At 37.0% G+C, this 23255-nt stretch overlaps 1 protein-coding gene across 1 annotated transcript in view; it reads right to left on the bottom strand.

Moving 5' to 3' along the window:
- The window catches only part of DOCK3 (dedicator of cytokinesis 3), a 206776-nt gene that overhangs the window by 158345 nt on the left and 25176 nt on the right, over positions 1-23255 (bottom strand). The window contains 1 exon segment of the mRNA XM_050904891.1: positions 20978-21074. Coding sequence (XP_050760848.1) covers positions 20978-21074 — 97 coding nt within the window.

Here is a 23255-nt window from a genome sequence, read left to right as displayed (position 1 = left end):
TTAAAATCTTGACTTTAGATTAGAAGTATCGTGCTGTTTAGATAGAGATTAATAGGAAGTAAAAGTTTACATTCACATTTTACCTGTAGCATTTATTCTTGTGCAGTTAAAGGCAGTGTAGGCAGTACAACGTATCTTTTTATAGGCTGGATGGACTGAATCCATCAGATTTACCTGATGCACTGAAAATCAAGATGAGCTAAGATTTATAAGATTTACGTTTCTGTCAGGGGAGGACAACTGAACCAATGCTACTGATGAAATCACAACTGCTTTACACACATTAGAAACATTAATCTTAATCCTTTTTTTAAGAGGGTGAAAAAGAACAAGATGAAAAACCAGAATATCTCCCTGAATTATTAGAAAGTTCTAATGCTGAACCTTAACTGAAGAAGCTTCCAAAAGCAGAGACCACTGTCCAGCAGAGGAAAATACTTTATGGGAGAAAATTATAGCCCATTTACCTAGCAATTTAAATAGAGAATCTATCCGTTTCTACTACTTCACACAGATGTTTAGCACAATCTAATCCATCCTGGAAGTCTTAATTTTGTCTATATAAAATAATTACTTGGCATAGTTCAGAAAATAACACAACTTTTTTCCTAAAATGAAGACCAAGATGAAGTGAAATTATGTACATTTTACTTTTAAGTTCAGGATTTTTTTGGAAGGTAAGCCGATCACCCAAATTGATCTTCTAACTTAAAAATCTCCAGATTTTCAAATTTTCTGTTTCTGTTCTGCATTATAATGCAATTATTTTTATTCAAACATCAGATATGAAATATAAAATTGTGAGAAAATGAAAATCAGAATTCCTTTATACATGAGTATTTTCTCCTTACTGGGAGTAATGATTCTTTATGGTTCTTGGAGCTATTTCAATCTATGCAAACTCATATTGATGTATCAACATTTTTAACAGTAATGCTCATTTGTGTCTCAGACATATTATATGCCTCCCTCTACTATTACGAAAAAGGAAAATGAATGGAGGAGCCCCAGCTCCTATTTATGCAAACCCTCTATGATACTCCTACTTTGGAGCATGACAGAAGGAGAAATAAAGGGCAGGTCATGGGATCCACACACTTAACAACTGTTACTACTGACTAAATAACTGTCCTTTCTTATGTATTCAAGTTCAGATTTTAATGTGTATACATGAAGAACAAAATCTTTCCTAAAGAGAAAGATCCAAAGAATATCAGTTGTGTCAATGACTAGTACCATTTGACCGGAGCCTCTGGCTCGGCTGCCAGGTCAAGGACACAAAGCTAGTAAAAGCAGAAGTTGTTTTATTGGGCCACCCTGCTGATACCGACATCTCTGAACCATGCAGGCGGTGTTGGCTGTGCTGAGGTGCAGAGTATCTCTATGTTTTAGGGAAGGTGCTTCCAGACAGCTAATAGCAAACGGAAATGCACTGTATGATCAACTCAGATACTCTGTGACAAGATGGTTTGGGTTTCAGAACAGCCAGAAATGTTGTTAAGAAGAGTTTGATCCATCAAAGTAAGACTTGTATAAACAAGTAATTTCTTCTGCCTTGACAGTAAATGCAGCACCACATATGGCCTCAGGAAGAAGAGTGGTAAAATAATAACTGATTCAAATGCAAGCTAAAGATAAGCTCCTTCACCCTACGAAAGAATGTGTGAAGCAGACTAGCTGTAAACTCTGGCACTGAGCTGATAGCCACCTCATAATACAGCAGGACTGAAAACATAAATTACAATTTAGTAGTTAAACAAAAAGCACAAAAAAAAAGTAGAATGCAGCAAGTAGGATGTAAATTATAAATAAAGCTTGTTTTCAAATACCTGTTTTTACTTGTTCTGTAAAATATTCAAGTTTTTGGTAAACAAAAAAATTAAAACAGTTAAAAGATGAGAGGCAGAGCTGCAAATAAAAAGCTAAGAGAAAACAGGTACAACTCCCAGGATAGAGAATTAATTCAAACCTCTTCAATTTAAAAATGTTTGTTCCATGTATGTGACAATAACACTGCAAATATTTGTAATGGACCTGTGGCTGGCAGCTGTTAAAACTGCAGATTTTAAACAAAGATCCCAATAACATCAGAACAAAAACATGTTTTTCCACTTAGGGCATCTCATTATTATAAAAAACAAATATCAAAGTATTCATGTTAGTGTGGAATATTGAGATTTTTTTTCCCATCTATTTTAAATAGGGTCACCTTCTGAGACAGAAGTTAGGTGTTTTCACTACTGCTTAAAATGTAATAGCATGCTCCATAGACAAAAGCCAAAAGGAAAGGAAGACAAATATCATTACACAGGCTAACACTCAGCTTAGTTATTTATTAACTGGAGTTTTTAACCATTATAAGTGAAGCATTATGTCAGCATTATTTCTTGACTGAAACACAGCGCATCTGGCAATGCAGTACCCTCAAGTACACTACTGATTCTCCACTGCCGAATCAGTACAGTCTCAAAAGCAAAAGAACTAGCTATTGACTCACCCTTACACCTTTACACAGCATCTGAACCATTTCTAGTGATCTCCCACTCAAAGATATCTAAAATATCTGCTGTTCTCTACAGTGTTTGAAACATAAGTAAGCCAAAAAAAGTATCGAATGTCAATCTTTTCCACAGTTTATATATAAATAGCTGAAAAGCGTGTCCTTGTCAAGTAGATAAGTCATAAAAAACCACAAAAAATATGTTTAAAGGGGTACAAGAATTAGCATATCATCTCCAAAAGACATCACTAGGGAAAGACTCCTAAAAAAAACTATTAGACTTTTGCATACAATTGTCTTGCCTGAAAGGATATAAAACACATCAGTGCAGTATATCCACTTCTCCTTAGCATTTTTTTTGTATTTTAGTAACGCTGTTTTTCAACACAGCTGGTCCTGACTAAGCAGATTTAAAGATTCATCAATTCCAAGACTATAAAGGATTATTGTGATTATCTAGTCTGACTTCCTGCAGGGCACATGCCATAGAAACTCGCTCACAGATTGCTGCAACATACTTCCTCTAAGATAATGTGGCAACAGATCATTTAAAATACAATCCAGTGTTGTTTTAAAGATATCGGTAATAAAGAAGCAACTGCTTTCTGTGATTTATTGTTAATTACCCTAATTATTAAAAAGTGGCTTCATTTCTATTCTGAATTTGCATGGCTTCAGTTTATAAATACTGGACTTTGTTGTATCTTTTTTGACAAAACTGACAGATTGAGACAGACTTTTGACAGATTACCTCAATTAGCAATTATCTACCTGAAACCTTCCTCCATGTACCCACTTGTAAGTCATACATAAATACGCTGACTCCTCACTGAACTTCTGCAGTTTGTCTGAATAAGTGTACAAAGTAATTTCTTCACCCTACTCTGTATTCGTCAGGCTTCTGCTGGAATGTTATTCTCACTTTTATATATTTACTTTTCTAGATATACATTTTTATCTATTATACATTGAGAAGGTATGGATAAACAGGTAATTCTTTAAAGCAATAATGAGACTACCCAGAAGACATGATATATTCTAAAGATTAGGTTTGACTGTTTGGCTCAGTCTAGAAATGACAAGAATTAGGAAAAAAATTTAAATCAAAAACTTGCAGGAAAGAGGAATGGAACAATCTCTTCTCCTTGTCCATGGCAAGTAGAACAAGAAATAACAAGCAATAAGGAAGATTCAGCATAGGCTTCAGAAAAAAAGTCTTTAACAGCATGGGCCAAGAAGTACTGAACTTTGAGAGGCTGCAAAATATCCATTGTAGTAGACATTTTTTTTTTAAAACAGACAAGACAAGCTCATGTTGAAAATGCCATAGTTAGAAATCAGCTTGCCTTAAAGGAGTTAGATGGACTAGGTAACCTGAAGATCCATTCTATGTCCCCCCTCCCATTCTAGGTTCCCTCTCCTATCACTCCTTGCACCTTGCAAGAATCAAGTATTGCAGATCATCTCTGAATCTTTCTAGCTTTTCCACATCTATTCTGAAGAGGACACTGCAGAATCAGTAGCAATTGCCCAACAATCACCTCATTTAGTCTATACAGAGAAATTTTCAATTACTCTCCTCCCCTGCCCCCAAGATGCCCCCCTGCCTATAAAGGCAAGACTTCTTATCCTCTTAGCTATCAAAATCAAGAAAGAGGCTGATGTGCAATTGGTTAGCCATAATAATGTTTCATCATGTTGAGTGTCATTGCACCTCAGGACACAAATACCATCTGTAGGTCCTTTCTATATTTGGATGTATTAGAATAGATACTGTTTAAATGAGCCAAGTATCTGACAGAAATCGTACAATTTCTGAACTAATCATTATTTAACTTTCTACTTCTGCATCATCAGCAAATTTTATGAGACTGCACCAATTTTTTCTGATTCCTATTATGAGAATAGTGAATAACAAAGAGACAAGAACAGATCCCTGCAGGTTCTATTACAAGCAGCAGCACTGAATAACTATTCTCCATTTTCAACTGCTTTGTTACCAATTTGTCTGTTTTTAAACCATTTAGTAAATGCTATATTTAATTCTGCACTGTTAATTTCGTTAATCATAGTGTCGAGGGAGGGTTAGTTAATGCCTGCAGAAGTCCTACATTTATTGTTAACTTTATCAATGCAACTTGTAATCAGATTTAAGGGTGTGCATGGTTTCTATCTCTGCCATGGCTGACAATTTCTGAAGAGAAGGGTAGCACTACAAGACAGGGAAACTCAACTATGAAGTTTTAAGATTTGATGTCAGAAAAGATACTTGGCCTGGGACAGCCAGGGCACATCTCCTGGAGAACACGTGCTATAAGCCATGTTGTTGAGATATGAACTGGACAAATGGATTTTAAGTTGGGTGGAAAGTTGGCTGGACTGCCAGGCTCAAAAGGTGGTCATCAACAGTACGTAGACCAACTTGTGGCTGGTTCCTAGTGGCATCCCTCAGTGTACCAACATCTTTATTAACAATCTGGATACTGGAATAGTGAGCAGTCTCAGCCACTTTGCAGATGATACCAAGCTTGGGGGAGCAGTCACCACACTGGAGGCTGCTATTCAGAGCAGTTTCCTAAACTGTTGGTTTAGGAACCAACAAGAACCTCACAAAGTTCTTCCAAAGCAAATACAAAGTCCTCCTCATTTGGGATAGAATAACCTTATGCAACAAGGGCAGGTAGCAGCTTTACGGAAGACAACCTGGTGATCCTGGTGAAGAAGCTGAACACGAGCCAGCAATGCTGTCCTTGCAGCAAAGACCAGCCATATACTAGGCTGTATTAGCAAGAGGGTAGCCTGCAGGTCAGGGGAGGCAATTCTTCCCCTCTATTCAGTAGTCATGAGACATCTGGAGTACTTATTTACCGTGTACAACTGCCAGATGGGAATATTTAGAAAAGATGGATCCAGATTCTTCTCAGAGGTGCACCAGAATAGGAATAAAGGCAACAGACACTGGAAATTCCAACTAGATGAAAGGAAAACATTTTTCCCTTGTGGGTGGTCAAAATTTAGAACAGATTTTTGCCCAGAGAGGTTGTGGGATCTTCACAAATATTCAAAACTCAACTGGACAAGATCCTCAACAACCTGCTCTAATAGGTTCTGCTTTGAGGAGGAGGTTGTACAGGAGACCCCCAGAAGTTCCTTCCAATCTACCGGATTCTATGATTCTGTGCTTGTAAAACTTAAGTCACAGCAGTAAAACTCCCTGCAAGCCATGAGAATATTCTTTGCCTGGTTCTGTCTGATTTTTAAGCCAAAACTCTATGATGGGAGATAAAAAGCACAGCAATAATCAAGTTCCACAACAGAAGAGTTTGCGATAACCAATATAATAACACCTGCCATTTTATGGCACCAACCATTATACTATTATACAACATATACCAACATATACTATTATACCAATAGTATAACAACTCCTTTTATTGGTAACCACTCATTTATTACATTAAAGTGTAACACTGTGGCAGCACAGCCAGTTTAATCCACCAGAAATACATGTTGCTAAAAAAAAAAAAAAAAAGCAAGTAGTCTCAAAACCCTTCATTGTCTGAGCCTATTGTCTCCTTTCCACGCACCGTGACTGGCACTTGTACAGTAAGCCCCGTCAAGAATCTAATCTGCCAGAAAAACAGCAACAGAATTAAAGATGGTTAGCATTCAGCCAGATAATTCCCTAATTCCCACTACACAGCCACACAGACACTAGCGTATGCATAAGTGCAATAAGCAGCGTACATTATGAAGCCTGGCTTCTCAAAGCTCATTCCTGTCTGAATTACCTTCTGCTTCACAATACGGATGAAATTGCACTGCAGTCCCTCCTATGGCAGGAGCGATAAAATTACATTTCTTCCCTCTACACAGCCACTTATTCCCAAGAAAATTAATTTTTTGGTTGGATTGAGTTAGAACTGGTAAAGAGATTCAACCTAATAGGGCAGAGGGGTAGAAGAAAGAAGGAAAGGAAATGGGATCCTCTAGAGTATTCAAAGTGACACCCATCAGAAGGCCCTGGCCAGGCCAACTTGAGGACCTCTAATGAAAGACAGGTATAGCTAGGTATAGCTATACCATAAGGTATAGCTTTCTGATTTCCTCTAATAAAATGGGAGAACTCCATCAGAAATACAGTGTTTTTCACTGCACAATAATGTTCTCAAAAAAAAAAAAAAAAAGAAAGGGCAACTGAGTAGCACTACTTGCATCAGAAAGCCACACAATGTATAAATGCTTCAGCTTATTGTCCATGTGTAAGAAAATTCTGGCTTTTTTTGGCGATGCTTGTGAGCTACCTAGTTATGTATTTCCCAGATCTACCTACAAAAAAAGCCTGAAAGATGGTAGTGGAATGAAGAACTAAGGTTTTAAAAAATTATATCTTAAAACAGGATATGGCTTTTCTAGGATAAATAAAACTGACAACTAGAAAAGATTTATTTTAGATTGTTTCACACAGGAGAATTTTTTTTTAAATAAGGAAATGTGCTTAACGTCTATCTTTCCTCTTTCTGCAACTATTTTAATACTACCATTCTGTGATTTATCTAACACAGCAATGGCATTGGTTTTAACAGAAATATCAAATCACAGTTATGTTATTTCTAGAATACTATGCTGGTAACGGAATAACTGTTAAATAGAATACTTGCGTTAGATGTGTTTCTAATGTAGATTTACATGATGACAGCCAACAGTATTACAGTGAGAGCTGACATGTCTGCAATTATTGTCAGATCTGAGACAGCAAGACTCAGCAGCTACTTCAGAGTATGACACCAAAATCCAACAACAAGCCTAACTGGCTCATTAAAATCATCCTCCCAATTCTAAACTTGTCAGTGATGCTGTTAGTTCCCCTAAAACAAACTGCCATTCTGTTTACATTCTATGACACAAGGGCCAGACAAAAATTGACAGAAAACTTGTCTTTGGTTTGTATCTTCTTAGCACTTGATTGGTTGCAACATTTTCCTCTTTTGAAAGGCAACTGGATATCCCCATTTCACTATCTTTAGTGCCTCTTCAAGTAATAACTAAAACATCTCTGTATATCACTTCTTGTCAGCTAAATGAATTGTCCAGAGAATTTTTTAATTGTAGGAAAAAATGAAGTCAACACTTATTCTACTTGTTCCTTTCATAACAGTTAGAGTAAGAATTAAACAAACAAACAAAAACTAATTTAGAAAAGCAAGAAGTACCCGATAAAATTCAGGAAATAGAAGAAAACATACTAAGGTTTCACCAAAATAAAGACTAGTACATGCATCACTGGGACTGACTGGGAAGTAACTGACAAGGAATCGGGAAAGGGAGATGGAGATTTAACGCGAAGCTCAGAGTGGAATCCTGAAAAAGAATGAGACAAAAGAGGACAAATGATGGGAGAAGAGTTAGATAGAAGAAATGGGGTAGCTGAGCTCCCTGTACAGAAGTACAAATCAAAATTTCGCAATGTTTAGGGTGGGGGGTTTTGTTTGTTTTAACATCTGAGGTCCATTGAATAATTGACATGAGTTCCGAGAAGCTTAGGGCTGGTCTTCAGAGCACAGTGCTCTGCCAATTCAGAACTGATCTGCAACATTGTACAGGTCTTTTTCACTGAGCAGGAGAAAGATGACAGGGTTTGATGCCTTCTAAAAAAGTACACAATGTTGAAGTAATATGCACCTCCCGATTCAAAGTGACAGTATAGTTTCTTTTTTTTCAAATTATGTTTTTGAAATATTAAAAATATACCATATCTATCTAAGGATCCAGCACATGGACCAATAACTTCCAAGATCCAAAGTTTCTGCTACCACATACATTTAAATGAAATGAAGATACTAGTAATAGCTATATACAATACCCTTAAAGTTATTTGGTTGTTACAAAAAAACCACAGTGGTTAAGATCTTATTTTCTTCTTCCCTCTCTTCCATTCTACCAAATATTCCATAATTAATGTTTTTATTTACAGTAATTTCATTAAATCCATTAACTCTGTCATCACATTCATTAAAACCTGCCATATACCTGTTTCTTCACAGCTTCCTTTTCATTAGTAAGCACACAGAAAGAAAGGTTAAAAAGAAACCTCTGCCGCTGTTCTTTCCCAGTTTTCCCAGAAAATAAGTTAGCTTTCTTTTAGTATTATGAGCCACTATTCTATGCTACATTTTAGAAATTCATTAAATCCTATCTGAGCAGGTTTCCAAGCATGTCCCTCTAATAAGAAAATAACAAGTCCATTTGATAGTATCAGTAAAACCACTTAAAATCACTAGATACTCACTAGGCAGGAATCTCACCTGCAGAGAAACTGCAGAAGTTTATCTCACTGTGGAAGGTAACTGGCCCCATGCACTTCAAATTAAACTTGAGCTATTCAGGTCAAAACAAAAATTCTGAGACCAAAAGTGTAACTACCTCACTCCTTAAAAACGGTAACTCAGTGCTTGTTCAGTATGCGCTCTGCAAGATGGCTAAGAATGCCAGCTCATATATAGAACAAAAAGACTTTATTAACTATTACCTCAAGTTCTGAGGCTATTAGGAAAAATGACGGAGGAAGATACAGCTGGATTCCCAAAATAAAATTACTGCCTTCAACCCTTTACTGGCCTACCCTGAGTCAAAAGAAAATATTAAATGCTATCAGTAATAGAAGATGTGGAAAAGTAATAGCACTAGGATCACTACTAGTACTTTAAGTGTTGTATTAGAAAACACTGACAATATATGCATCTGTACACAATAAACTGAGCTAATGCTAATTCATAAAAGAAACTTGTAAGTATTATTCTTAAATCAAAGAAAGACTTACATAATATAGTAACTAGAAACCTGCATCTTTGATAAACATCAATGTAACAGTTCTATCAAAAGGTATTAACTACTGGATCAAACACAAGAGAAGCTCAAACTCCCCCTAATCAGCTGCCGAGTGACAGGACAGGAACACACAGCTCCTCAGTCCACTCACTCGCTGCCTACACAACTGCCTGCTGCCAGAAAGGACAGGGTGGGAACGGGTCACAGGGCAGGAGGGGACAGGAAGGAGACAAACTGCCTCTTTCAGCAGCAATGCCAGCTTACATCAGCGTGAAAAGTCCAGAGAGGTATTAAATAACAGTCTCCCTTTCCTTCTGAAAGGATGCAATCTCAGCTTCATTTCTGAATGCCTGCTCTTGCATAGGCTACAGAGCAAGCATTCACAAATTCCCCATCACCTCTAAGGACATATCTGAAAGAATAAACTGAAAGCTGCTCCATCAACTGCAATTTAATTTAGATCAAACAGCTAATGCTCGAATGGCAAAGAACATAAAAGATACCACTATTTCCCCTGCTATGTAAAGGTCTTTGAAGTCAGACTACTGCCATTTTACTGGAAAGAAAAAACCAAACCCAAAAAAACAACCAACCAAAACACACCCAACTTCAGATAAAGAACTTGGCACACAGGATCTTCCAAATTTATGAAAAGTCCTTTCAGCTCAGAGACATTCCAAAATTCACATGCAGCTCAGCAAAACACAATGAAAAGAAAGAATTAATATCGTTATATTAGCCCTAGAAAGCCTTGTGACAAGTCACATGTGCATGCAATCTTAACTGTTGAGGATAAGACTTTGAGCAAAAGAGTGGACTTTAAATACCATTTTTAAAAAGCAATTAAATTTCTTTGGACCCAAAGCTATTACTTCCCCCTTCATCCCTAGAACAGGGGTTCCTAAATTTCCTGCATCTCTGCACTTGCTTGTGCAACAGCCACAGATGCCACTCTCGGCCACATGCAGGTGAGATGCAGTATTTGGCTGAGCAGTGTTCGTGTACCTTTAGCATTTGCTGTGCCCTTCGGAACTATTAGCAGCAGCAGCACACATTCGTGTTGAAGGAAAACACTAGAGACCACATCAACAGGAGGCCACCGATACAAAAAGGTATACATGTATCAGTGGCTATTATCAGAAAATAATATAATCCTACACATGATTTATATTATCCATTATTTCAGCAGCAGTTTTTTCTGTAATATCTATTGGATCTCATCGAAACACATTGGATCTTGAGCTATTAGTGGCAGCAAGTTATTGGCACTAAAAAAAAAAAATGGGTGTTTGTTTTATAAGCCATCAGGGTGCCCTAAATTCATTTATCTTTTGGAGTTAACTTTTCACATCATCTGATAGATTTATTTATTTTTTCCTCAAAGGCAGTATGTCATTTTTAGGGGTAAATGTACAATCATAAAGTATCTTCACTATCTGAAGAAGCTCTTACTATACAGTACAGTGACAGCAGCGATAGCAGCTAAAGACTTTGAAATCAAACTTGGCAATCTATTTTTTTTATATTTAATCAACATTTATGACAAAACCAAAGCTGTATCTATGAACAATCAGCTAGCACAAGGCTCTGCTTCTAAATTAAAAATGAAACAAAAACAAAACCACCATGAAATTTACAGGAAGATGAACACAAAAAATGTGAGAAGCTAAGTTACAGTTCTCTCGCAGAAACCTCTCCCAATTTCTTCATTTTTGTTTCTTTGTATTCTTTCTATTTTAAGCAATCTTTATGTGTAAAACATAGTATGATAACTTCTATTAAACAATAAAACTTTAGGTAACAGACAGAAGAATTTCTGAAAGGAGAACACATTTCTCCAAAGGCCATGAATCATTATTAGCTCAAAACTAAGATGTAACCAATTTAAAGAATTATGTGAGTGATTCCCAAAGATAACATTTATATTTATTTCCCCTTTTTTCATTCCAACATTCACAAAAAACATGTTATGAGAAAATTACTCCAAGAGAAACTCAAGCACTCAAGAAAATGAGGATAAACAATAACCGAAATTAGCCCTGGCTCCTGTACATATGCTTTACAATAGTTTTTAATTGCATGACCATATGCAGAACCTCTCTTTATTTTGACCAATTAATTCTGATTTGACCAATCAGCCATTCTGATTTTCATTATCATTTGTGGCTCAACGTATGGTTCTTAGGGCTTAGTTTACTAAAAATTATTCAAACCTTACCATGAAGGCAGATATTCCCCATTCCTAATGATTTCTACATAACATTCAGCATCCAAGTGCTTCAAACCTACAACATTTTTGTGAAAATACACGCAAGACTAGAGATAATATTATCTTGGTTTTACAGAGGGAGTTAAGTATAAAAGTATCCACTAATTTTGTATGACTAGCTTGTAATATCTCCTATAATATTGACATGGAAGATGAAAGGTCACAACCCTCTCTGAGGGAGCATTGCATTTTCTTCCTTTTAAGAGTGGCTCTCCCTCTTTCTGGAAGTCACACTCACTATTCATTGCAGAATAGTTGAAACATATGAGGAAGGAAGGGGGTTTACAGCCTCATTACCATATACCATATGGTAAGTGACCACAAAATTAAAGGTCTTATCATACTCTTACAGAAAAAGTAGGCTAAACTGAGAACACCGCCACTTCCCTGGTTCTTGAATGCTTGCCTTTGCAACCCTACTTATACTTTTAGCACAGTTTTTATTTACCAGTTATCTCTACAGTATATCCACAATCACGTGGCTGGAAGTTGAAATAAGAAAGAAGAAACAGGTCTTTAATAATCTTGTTAAATGTTTTAATTTCACCTTAATACCTTATGTAAAATGAAGCAACTATCCATTTGCCAGACTTACCACTGAGTTTTTAAATTAAGATGCATTTTTATTCCTGTTTGTTTAGAAGGACACAATAATCAACCATCACCTCCTCTCCAGCCAAATGCAACAATGCAGAGAGTAATCAAATTTGGCAGGCCACTGCTGCAGCTAGTGTTCTCTGTCACTCCAGCCACAAGGTTTTTAGTACGCTTGTGCAGACACTGATTCTAATAACCCTGATTTTCTACCCTCCCACCCGTGAAACTTTCTGTTACCCACTCCCCTTAGAAAACATATATAATTGTGTTAGATAGATAGATATTAAAGTTACAATAATTATTAATAATTATATGTTAGTTACCTTTTCCTCTATGTCTTAAGGATAGAAACAACAGAAGGTAACATAAATCAGGATAAGACTGAAGGACACTTCTTGATACCACATGGACAACAGTGCCATACAGGCTGCCAAAAGGACAGATGTTCTTTGCTTTTCTATTAAAAAAAATATCTGTCTTCTATAAAATGAAATCCAACAAACTGTCTTTTTAGTTCCAATAAATACCCACCAGGGATGATCAGTCTTTTTCCTTCTAAGCTCTATACATGCACACAAGCTTGCTCACTCTATCCAAAAAGCCAGATTGCCAGTTTCCCCTACCCCTTTTTTTCCCTCTTCTCTAAATTTCTGTTCTTTAAAAACAAAACAAAACCAAAACAAACTGCCATGTTTCCTCAAAACACATCTTTGGAAGACTAAAATCAAACCACGCTACCATTTGCCTCTATTTCAAATGCAATCCTGTCATAACATCATATTTGGAACAACCCAGGTGAGTCTCTCCAGTTACAGATGAAGAAACTCTCAAATTCCTGTTTGGATTTTTGGATGCAAACCTTCTTTTCCTGGTCTAATGTAATTAAGTGTTCAGTATGTTTACAGTACAAAAGAAACAGTTTGAAAGCAACTGCAGGTCAGCCACTGTTTTCCCCTGAGTAAATTCTCTTCTGCTTCCTTGCTGGTTGTCTGTTCACAGCTAGTCTTAAACCAGCATTCAATGAAATCAAATTCACGTTTTAATGTTGCACATGTACTTTACATGTACACTGTAACACTGTTTTCAGCATGCGGTAGACTGGATATTGTTCTAAAAGGAAAGAGCTCTCTGTTAACTACAAACTAGCTAATACTTCAAAAATTTAAAATTAATCTAAAAAAAACCAAACCCAAATCTTCAAATCCCCCCACAATTTGCTATGGATTTCAGTATCGGGAAGGCAGCTATTCTCTTCTATTTACCAAAATAAAAGAGCATATTATGACCTCCCATATCAATGACTAAATAACATTCTCCTACAAAGGAAGAAATTATAAAAACACCCCGCGCATAGTTTGTCACAGTAGGACTTGCCAAGGACACCAGAAGGTGACTTACATTTAATTCTGTCTTTATTTTTAAAATCTATTAAAATCTATCCATCTCCATGGTAACTCAAAACATATATTCCTCCCATACAGTCTGATTAATACTTTGTAGTTTTTGTTTTATAGTCAACCTTTGTTTGTTTGAAAATACATAAGAACTGTCTAGTTGATTCTAATAATCTTAAATGATGTAATAAATCTATATGTGGAAGTAAATGAAAGGTGAAATGTACTGCATATATTGCTCCTCGTTATACTGTTCTTTAAATCCAATAAACTAGCCATAAGTTCTGTGGTCTTCAAAGGAAAGTAACTTTCAAACCAATTATCGTAATTTTTCATACTTTAATGATGTAAGACTTGCTTACAAACTAATCTTATTTTACTCTCCTAAAAAGTTATGCCTACTTCCAGTTCCTTAAGGCTCACAGACTTCCACAAATCACTATGAGAGACCGACTGCATTAAATCTCTTAAAAATAGGGAAGGGAAAAATAATAATTATGGGAATCCTTTATAACCTTAAAATATGAAGCACTTAAACTGAACTTCAGCAAGTTAGTGCTAATGGGGAGATGTACTGAAATGGACTGCATTTTATGGCAGTGACCTAATAAATATTAAGTGCAGACTCTACATGAGGACTGTTCCACCAAAGAAGAAATGTAGAGGTCATGACATCCACTAAAGACCTCCAAGAAACCATAGCTAATAAATTTATGTAAATGCAAGTCGCAATTTAACAAAGCATGAGAAGGACTTTTACTCAACTTTCCAAAGCCAACATATCTAAGCAGCGTAAAAGCCTACAATTTTAGGTACAAAACCTTCTAACTGCCTAAGGTAACGAGTAGACATAAATCACACTGTGACACTTCTATACTGTGGTCTTTATTCTGGTCCCCGCAATTCAAGAAAGATGCAGACGGACTGCAGCAGGTCCAAAGGAGGGCCATGAAGATGATCAAAAGGCTGGAGAACCTGCCCTATGAGGAAAGACAAAAGGAGCTCGGCCTTTTCTCCCTGGAGAAGAAGGCTCAGGGGGACCTCATCACAGTATTCTAGTACTTAAAGGGTGGCTATAAAGAGGATGGAGGCCGTCTCTTCACAAGGAGCCACGCGGAGAAGACCAGGGGCAATGGGTATAAGTTTCATCGGGAGAGGCTTCGTCTCAACATAAGAAAGAAATTTTTTACAGTAAGAACAATCATTCACTGGAACAACCTCCCCAGGGACGTGGTAGAGTCCCCATCGCTGGATGTTTTCAAGATGCAATTGGACAGGGTGCCAGATAATTTCATCTAGGCTCCCTTTCCCACAAAAGATTGGACCAGATGATCTTTCGAGGTCCCTTCTAACCTGGGCTATTCTGTGATTCTATGATTTACCTCCAGCTTCCCCTTCCATGACTGAACATACAAAATTATAAAAATATCCACCTTACGCATAAAACACTGAAGGGTTCATCATTCTGTATTCTACAAATCATTCTGCACATACCCTTTACAACCCAATCAAGAAAAAAGTTCAAGTATTTTCTAGTAATCAAATGACAAATCTGCTAAAAGCCTCTGATTAGGTTGCTAAGCAATCAGATGTTTTCCCAGTACACTGTTCCCTTTGAGAAACCGAAGAACTAGGTGCTACTGAAAGTGGAAATATTTACTCTTAGTTTCCCTTATACTCTGTGCAGTGCTTAACAAGACTATCAGCTGCCTCAAACTCTTACCTGAGTTCCTGGCCACTCCATGAAGATCCATCCTTCACTCCAAACATAGAAAGATATAAAAATATCCATAATACTGCCAAACATTAGAACATAGGACTATGGATAATAAAGTGATAACTTTGAGTCTCTCTGTTAGTGTCAACTGGGGCCAGACAAGCTCTTAAGATTCTTTTTAGATGTCTCTTTCACAATGCCTGAACAATCACCCTACAGGAACTTCCCATTTGCAGGCAACCTTGAAAATGACTTAGAAAAAGCAAAGAGGACCACATATATGTGCAATACCATTTCTGTACATGTCTCGGTACAAATACCTCATCTTTCCAGGAGTTTGCTTGCACAGAACTGTAAGTGTGTATGAAATATGCTCAGCCTTGACTTGAAGGAATTCTGTTCCTTCAAGGGAGACCTTCTGAAGTATACCTCAGATACAGCATGTCTGTTTTAGATCATACCACACTTTTTTCTGTCTACATATTTTGGAAAATGCATCAGCAGTTCCATATTTTATCAGATATGAAGCAAAAGGCACCTCACTATATAAAAAAGTCTCATAAAGTACTCCACTACAAGAGTAAACTACAGTAGTGATTCAGTGAATGGCATTTTTTCTTTTTAAGATGAGTTTTGAACTAATGCTTCAATTTTAGGGCCACCCTAAAACACCTAAATCAGACAGCTTCAATTGCACCAAGGCCTTTTACCCACTCTCTTCTCCTTGACAAGATCCTCAGGAAATTTAAAAGGAGCCAATAGGAAATTTGTTTCAGACTCAGCCGGCAAAAATTCCATCTATTCCCAATGCCATTAGGTCTTACTCCTAAAACTAAACGAGAAGTCACTCCACACTTTTCCCCCGCTCCCCTTCTGCATAAAAGTAGCAAATTACCTTTATTGATCTGACCAAATTCTAAATTGGGCAATTATGTTTGGTCTCTCTACAGTCATCTGCTATTTCAACAGAAATAGTCCTCACATCACATCTTAAACTCTGAGGAATTTTTTTTACTGTTAAAATAGCTACTATGCTCCAACTGTGAGTTTCAGTGATCTCTTTAGCTGACTTAACAACTCACAGGAGTCTTGTTTGACCTAATTAACGAAAGCTCACAGAGAACTTGCAGATCCTTGATTTAGAAGTAGTATAAAAATAACAAATCTTATCAACACATACAGGGTAAGAGAGAAAGTTATCTACCTTACTGGTATTATTTTGCTGTCTCAATGGAAGTCATACACTAGTCTGGGCAACTACATGAGAGCCACACACATACATTTCACTTTAACAAATGCAATTTTGCATCTTTATCCACCTCTGTGCCTACAGAAGTCTCCCAAGGTTTGTTCTTGCTTTTCTGCTCTCTCTTCCTTGTCCCTTTGGAGTAGTCATAAGAACAAGCTCAGCTTCCCATAGTGGTACCAATAATAGTCTTACTTTTCTTTCCTCTTCCACTCCGTATTAAGTACGGTATTGGGGAAGGGAATCACTGGCATCTTTTGTTTATACGCCTTTGTAATACTGAGAAAGGATAAGTAGAACCTTCTTTTAAATTTCTTAGGCTTCCCACAAAATGAAATAGGTATCTTGTCCAAATTAATCTAAAGAACAATACAGAGTATTTCAGCCAGGCAAAACAATAACACAAGATACAGGGTTCATACCCTTAGTGACAATATATGTACATATGTGCGTGTATGTGTATACATACACTCACACATACATATACACACACATCTGGTCACAGCTGTGGTTATCAGAAATTCTACCCACTTTATGAGCAACTCAGTATACAGCGTTTACATAGTACAGATTTTAAACAGTTCCTGTGAACTCCCTCCCAAAGATTTTGTACAATGACAGTGAAAGTAGGAAAATCCAAACCAAGTAGGTTAAATAGAACAGCGACCTTTTTTGACAGAAAGTAGTTACTAAATCTTACTGTTCCTGTGCTCATCTCAGAAGCCTGGATACAGGCAGATCAGAAAGCAAAGAACTGCTTCTTTATTTTCCAGTGTCATGACACTGTATCTATCTGCACACAGACTACATATTCAAATAGGGGAAAAAATGTGCTCTTTTCATAGAATCATAGAATGGTTCGGGTTGGAAGGGACCTTTAAAGGTTATCTAGTCCAACTCCCCTGCAATGAGCAGGGACATCTTCAACTAGATCAGGTTGCTCAGAGCCCTGTCCAACCTGACCTTGAATGTTTCCAGGGATGGGGTACCTACCACCTCTCAGGGCAACCTGTGCCAGTGTTTCACCACCCTCATCATGAAGAATTTGTTCCTATATCTAGTCTGAATCTACCCTCTTTTAGTTTAAAACCATTACCCCTTGTCCTCTTGCAACAGGCCCTGCTAAAAAGTCTGTCCCCAGAACCGTAAAAGTCATATCATCTTTACTCCTTATTTAAGTTCTATTACTGATTACTCAGTAACAAAAAAGGTGATTTTTAGGCAGGCATAGAACTTTTAACTAGTTTGTCATTACTGCTACAAAAAACACCCAATATAAATTACAAATTCTGATAGCTTCCATACCAGTATTATTTGTATCCCTTTCTAATTTGAGAGAAATCTCCTGCATTTTCAAAAATTTTATTGTTTTGTTAGCATTTAAAAGGGTTATAATATCAGAATCCAACTACTCAGAGCATAACATGATATTACAGTACAGCAAAGAACACACCATACTTCTTTCTATTTCAAATTCATTTTAGGCGCAGCCCTTCCTTTATGAACTCATTCCACACAAATGCCTTCTCCGCAGTCTCAGCTTCTAGTTCTACTAAGTATCACTTTGCTTTCACCGTGATAGCAAAAATTACAAGAATATCACAGCCCCGTGTACTATAGTGAACTCAGGCTAATCTTTCCAATATTTATTTCACAGACATACAGACTAAAATTACTGCACAACTCTCATAACTGAAACTTATTCAAGCTTCCCCATGCACAGTTTCTTCCTAGTAATAGCATGGACTCTGTGATCAGAAGGAACCGAGGAAGATTGCCAATTTTTACACGAACTAATTTTCTACAACTGTCTCTCTCAAAGTTGTGCTTCACTTTGCCCTTCTATTTCTTACTGTTCCCCTCCCTCCAATTTTTTTTCAGCTGAGCTATTTTATCTTGGAACAACATAGCATCCCTCTTCAGGCAGTGTTTTAATCGCTCCAGGCTTCCTGGGTATTACATTCCAATTCCTATTGTTTAAGTGAAAGGCAAATACAAACCTTACAATGTATCTCAACAATATTACTAAAGCAATTTCTTGGAATTTTTAATTGAAACAAACTTGGTCTTTCAAACCATAATCCAAGTAAGAAGTTTGCCAAAAAGTACGAGATTAACATTTCAGCCTATTCAGAGATATTAAGAGATGCTGTACATTTTGCTTGGCAGTTGTCTTACAGTGCAATACTACTAAATAATGAAGTGCCTACTGTTACTATTTATAGGTACTGACCTACTGAAAGCATCTGCAGTAACAACTAGCATTTGAACTTTCACTACAGTAAGAAACTTTTCTACAAAGCTGACTGGGCACAGTGGCATGATAAATAACATTAATTAGATTTCTTAGATGATTCTTATTACAGTTTGGGAATAATAAAAATTTCTGCTGGTGCTGATCCAACAACAAGCAAGTATTTCCATTTAGTCTCTTAATATATTTTAAGATACGACCTTACAGCATAGCTTCTAGCCTGAACACCAATTATAAAATCCTAACTCCAGCTCTGCCACATCTATTTGTGTACCTATGTACACTTAGGCTTCAAATTTACAGTTTGTAAATGGGACAAATTTCTGTTACCCACTGAACAACGGTGTAGATTGTTCTTTCACGTCAGAAAGGCTATGGTCCTACATCAGTAGTCTTGAACACAAAGACACCACTGAAGGTGGTCAAACACTGACAGCTTTGCCCAGGGAAGTTGCGGAGTCTCCATTCACAAGAAACTCAAAACCTGACTGGATGCAGTCCTGGACAACCTGGTCTAGCTGACCCTACTTGAGAAGGCAGTTGAACTCGATGATCTCAAGGGGTCCCTTCCAACCTAAACAACTCTGTGACTATTTCTATATTAGAAATTTTTTTTTTCCTAATTTCTGGAAAAAACCCACCATGAAGCAATTTATTTTCTACTCTGAAGCTCTGCCAATTTCTTCTTGTCATGGAACAGATGCCTCCTTCCAAAGTTCTATGGAAACAGTAAATTCTTTCCCCTGTTATTTAAGAATACAATAATGTTGTGTTCAATGTTATAGTAAGTATAATGAGCTAGAGTAGAAAGCAGTCCCAGAAAGAAAATCACTAAGTGAAAGTTTATAGCTAGAGCTTTCTCTCTCCCTCCCCTCAAGGAACTAGTTTTAACAATAAAAAAGAAATAGATTAGTAGAAAGGAAGTATAACTCATTTTTAGGTAAAATGATTCCCCTTTCTCCAATTCAATACCATTGTCAGTATTACTGTTGTCTTCTTCATCTGACACTGGGGAAAAGAGAAAAATCTTACAGGAAGAAAACAGAAAAGATCACTTTATTCACATACACCAGAGAGGTAAGTATTTGAAATGGGAAAAGAAGGAGTACTAGGTGTAAAAGTGGCATTAAAAAAGTGTATATACCATGTACCACGCCTCCCCCACCCCCAATTAGATCAGATGCTACTTTCCAAGAAAATTTCTTCAGAGCCATATGATCCCCAAAGAAGTGGGAGCAAGAAAAGTAAAACTAATTTCATAATAGGCTTGATTGCTTTTTGAAGGGAGTACGGAACATGGCTGGTTATGCTAGAGATACACTAGACTCATTCAATTGGATCTTTTCTGGTTTTATTTCCTAGATATCTAACTACTGTAACTTCAGGTTTATATTTAAACCAGGAAACAAAGCTGCGGCAGCTTTATGTAGAGGTATTTCTCTAAAGTAAGGAAAAAAAGGAAATTCATGTTTCTACCACCTACAGTTCTTGATCCTAATCCTACAGTTATGCCTTGTAATTACTAAGGTAAAAAGCTAAAAGGAGAAAATACAACCCAGGAAAAAAATACTTTCAAATGTGCAAGTGTTTTATTTACTGTTCCATGGGATTTGGACATTAGAAAAGTAAGAGAAGAAAGATGAAAGCAGAAGTAGGTGACATCATGTAGCAGCAACTGAAAATTATATAAAATAGATGAGTATAAAACTCAATACACTTGAGTGTTTATTTTTAATAGATGAAGGAACAATTGTACAAAAAGACCTCTGTTTGCGTTCTTCTTTCAAACTCTAGATGCTAAAACAAATACTCACAGATTGTGCTGAATAATTTTTTTAAGTCTTTGATGTGACTTACAGAAGTCTTCCGTTTTGTCTTATTAAACACATATATTACTTCTTACATATTTAAGAACACTTTAAAATTGGAGTTTTTTAAACAATGAAGCTTTCAGTCTGAAGGCAGAATTTCAAAACTGCTGAAATTTCCAATGTAGCCCATGTGAAACTCACATGATCAGTGATTCTGCAGTTAGCAAACCCCTCACTAGATAAAATGAATCTAACAATTCTTATATTGATTATGATTTTTTCCTAACAGATTGAAATGCAGGCAACATATCTCTCAAGATATTTAAGAAGTAAAGTACAATGAGAAGAGTACTGTTCTTACCACATACAGCTGTTTCCAGAGCACAGCCCATTCCTGCAGTGTTGCTGTGACTTCAGTCACAACAGAATCTTCAAGTGGAACAACTGTTTCATATTGCCTATACAAGAAGAGGAGAAAAAATTAGGAAAGGTACCCTGGGAAAGGGGGGGGGGGGGGGGGGGGGGGGGATGTCAGCACAGTAATTTGTAACATGCTAGAACTTGAATTTGTTTGAATTTGTTCAACATAAAGGAAAATATCTTAAGAGGAACTTTTTGTCTGTTGTAACACTGAAGCAACTCCAGTCATATCAACTGTTCCTCCATTACATTCCACAAGAATCAGCTTACGTGAAACATTTCCTAGTTACCTGTTCAAAATATGTAATTTCGTTCTAAGCAAGGTCAATGAAAACACTTTTCATTATTATGGCATGTTAAATTAATTTGCCTATAAAGTGGGATTCTTCACAGTTTGTCCCCCGTCTCTCTAAGCCAGTCCAACCCTTTTTTCCCTCCAACGAATATGTTAGCCAATATCATTAACTACCCAAAAGATCTACTATCTATTAACCTTTCCTATCCAGAAGACTTTTTCAATGTTGCATGTGACACCTGAGTGAGCTGTCCTCTAATCAAAAGAATAGGACTTGTCCCTTTGTGGTCGAGATCCTACGTACCCATTAAAGGAGAATCATAGAATAGTTTGGGTTGGAAGCGACCTTTAAAGGTTATCTAGTCCAACTCCCCTGCAATGAGCAGGGACATCTTCAACTAGATCACGTTGCTCAGAGCCCTGTCCAACCTGACCTTGAATGTTTCCAGGGATGGGGTACCTACCACCTCTCAGGGCAACCTGTGCCAGTGTTTCACCACCCTCATCATGAAGAATTTGTTCCTATATCTAGTCTGAATCTACCCTCTTTTAGTTTAAAACCATTACCCCTTGTCCTCTTGCAACAGGCCCTGCTAAAAAGTCTGTCCCCATCTTTCTTATAAGCCCCCTTTAGGTATTGAAAGGCTGCAATAAGGTCTCCCCAAGCCTTCTCTTTTCCAGGCTGAACAACCCCAACTCTCTCAGGCTTTCCTCACAGGAGAGGTGTTCCATCCCTCTGATTATTTTTGTGGCCTTCCTCTGGACCCTCTCCAACAGGTCCATGTCAGCCAAGCATAGCTCGCTCTTTCATCACACTGAAATGCAAGAATGTGATAACTAATGTATGTATTGTAATATCATTATAGGATCTGAGCCATTAGTGCCTTGACTTGCCCTTTATGTTGAATGCTATTACTGAAACAAGTATCAGACACTGTAAAAATAAGATCCATTTCAAGCTTCTGCTCTTTCAGCATTTTTAAAAAGAGGGACAATTAAAAAAAAACAAAAACCAACACGTTTCTGAAACATACCATGTTGGAACAATTTTCCATAGGTCCTAAAGTAGCGGTACTGAAAAACACTGGCTCAAAAGGTGGTTTGGGACAAGTAGTGTCAAGTGAGAGACAGCTTCTGCAGCACATCCAACAACCATGAAGGACAGTGAACCCTTCCTCTTCAGCAGTGCAACTGTGCATACAGCTATTTTGAAATTCTCCTGAAGTGAAGCTACAAAATCCCCATTCCATAACCAGTTTAGGCTATTTCTTCTGTCCTTTGTGCAGAGTTAAATGAGTGCTAACAAGTAAATACGTGAACAATGAGATGTAATTAATCCTGAAAGGCGTTGGGTTTTTGTTTTGTTTTTTTAAAAGTGAACACAGTTAATCATTAAAAAAAGCCACACACTTTCATGGCAATATTTTCCTTTTGAAAATTCTTACTAGAAATAATTGTGCCACATTAGCTGAAGCCAAAAGCAACAAGCGACGGGGGAGAGGATGATGAAGTTAAGTCACTTTATGTCTCTGTGTATTCTTGGAGCAGAAAACTTATCAAACAAAAGCTTCAATTCTTCATTTCCAAGCTACCAAAACCTCATATTCACATCAATGACGTAAGTAAATCTTATATTAAGATCCAAAATATACATATATTAGAAACATCACTATCTTAAAAACCTGGCATAGTCACATTAGGTATGCATTCAATCCACTAAAGCTGGGACTGGAAAGCACTGATTCATATACATACATACCAGGAGACTAAGACAGATCACAATTTTTTTCTATTATTATGCCAATGACCTTATCATTCCAACATTTTGTTGTGAGAAACTGAAACACTGACAGACACGTGGCATCTGAGATTGTGCTTTATTCTACTCCTGCAATGTTTTTGTTTCATTTTGGTTTGGTTGTTT

Source organism: Gymnogyps californianus, chromosome 13 (assembly GCF_018139145.2).
Source record: "Gymnogyps californianus isolate 813 chromosome 13, ASM1813914v2, whole genome shotgun sequence".
In the NCBI taxonomy this organism is placed as follows: domain Eukaryota; kingdom Metazoa; phylum Chordata; class Aves; order Accipitriformes; family Cathartidae; genus Gymnogyps; species Gymnogyps californianus.
This window is presented reverse-complemented; position numbering and strand designations above follow the sequence as displayed.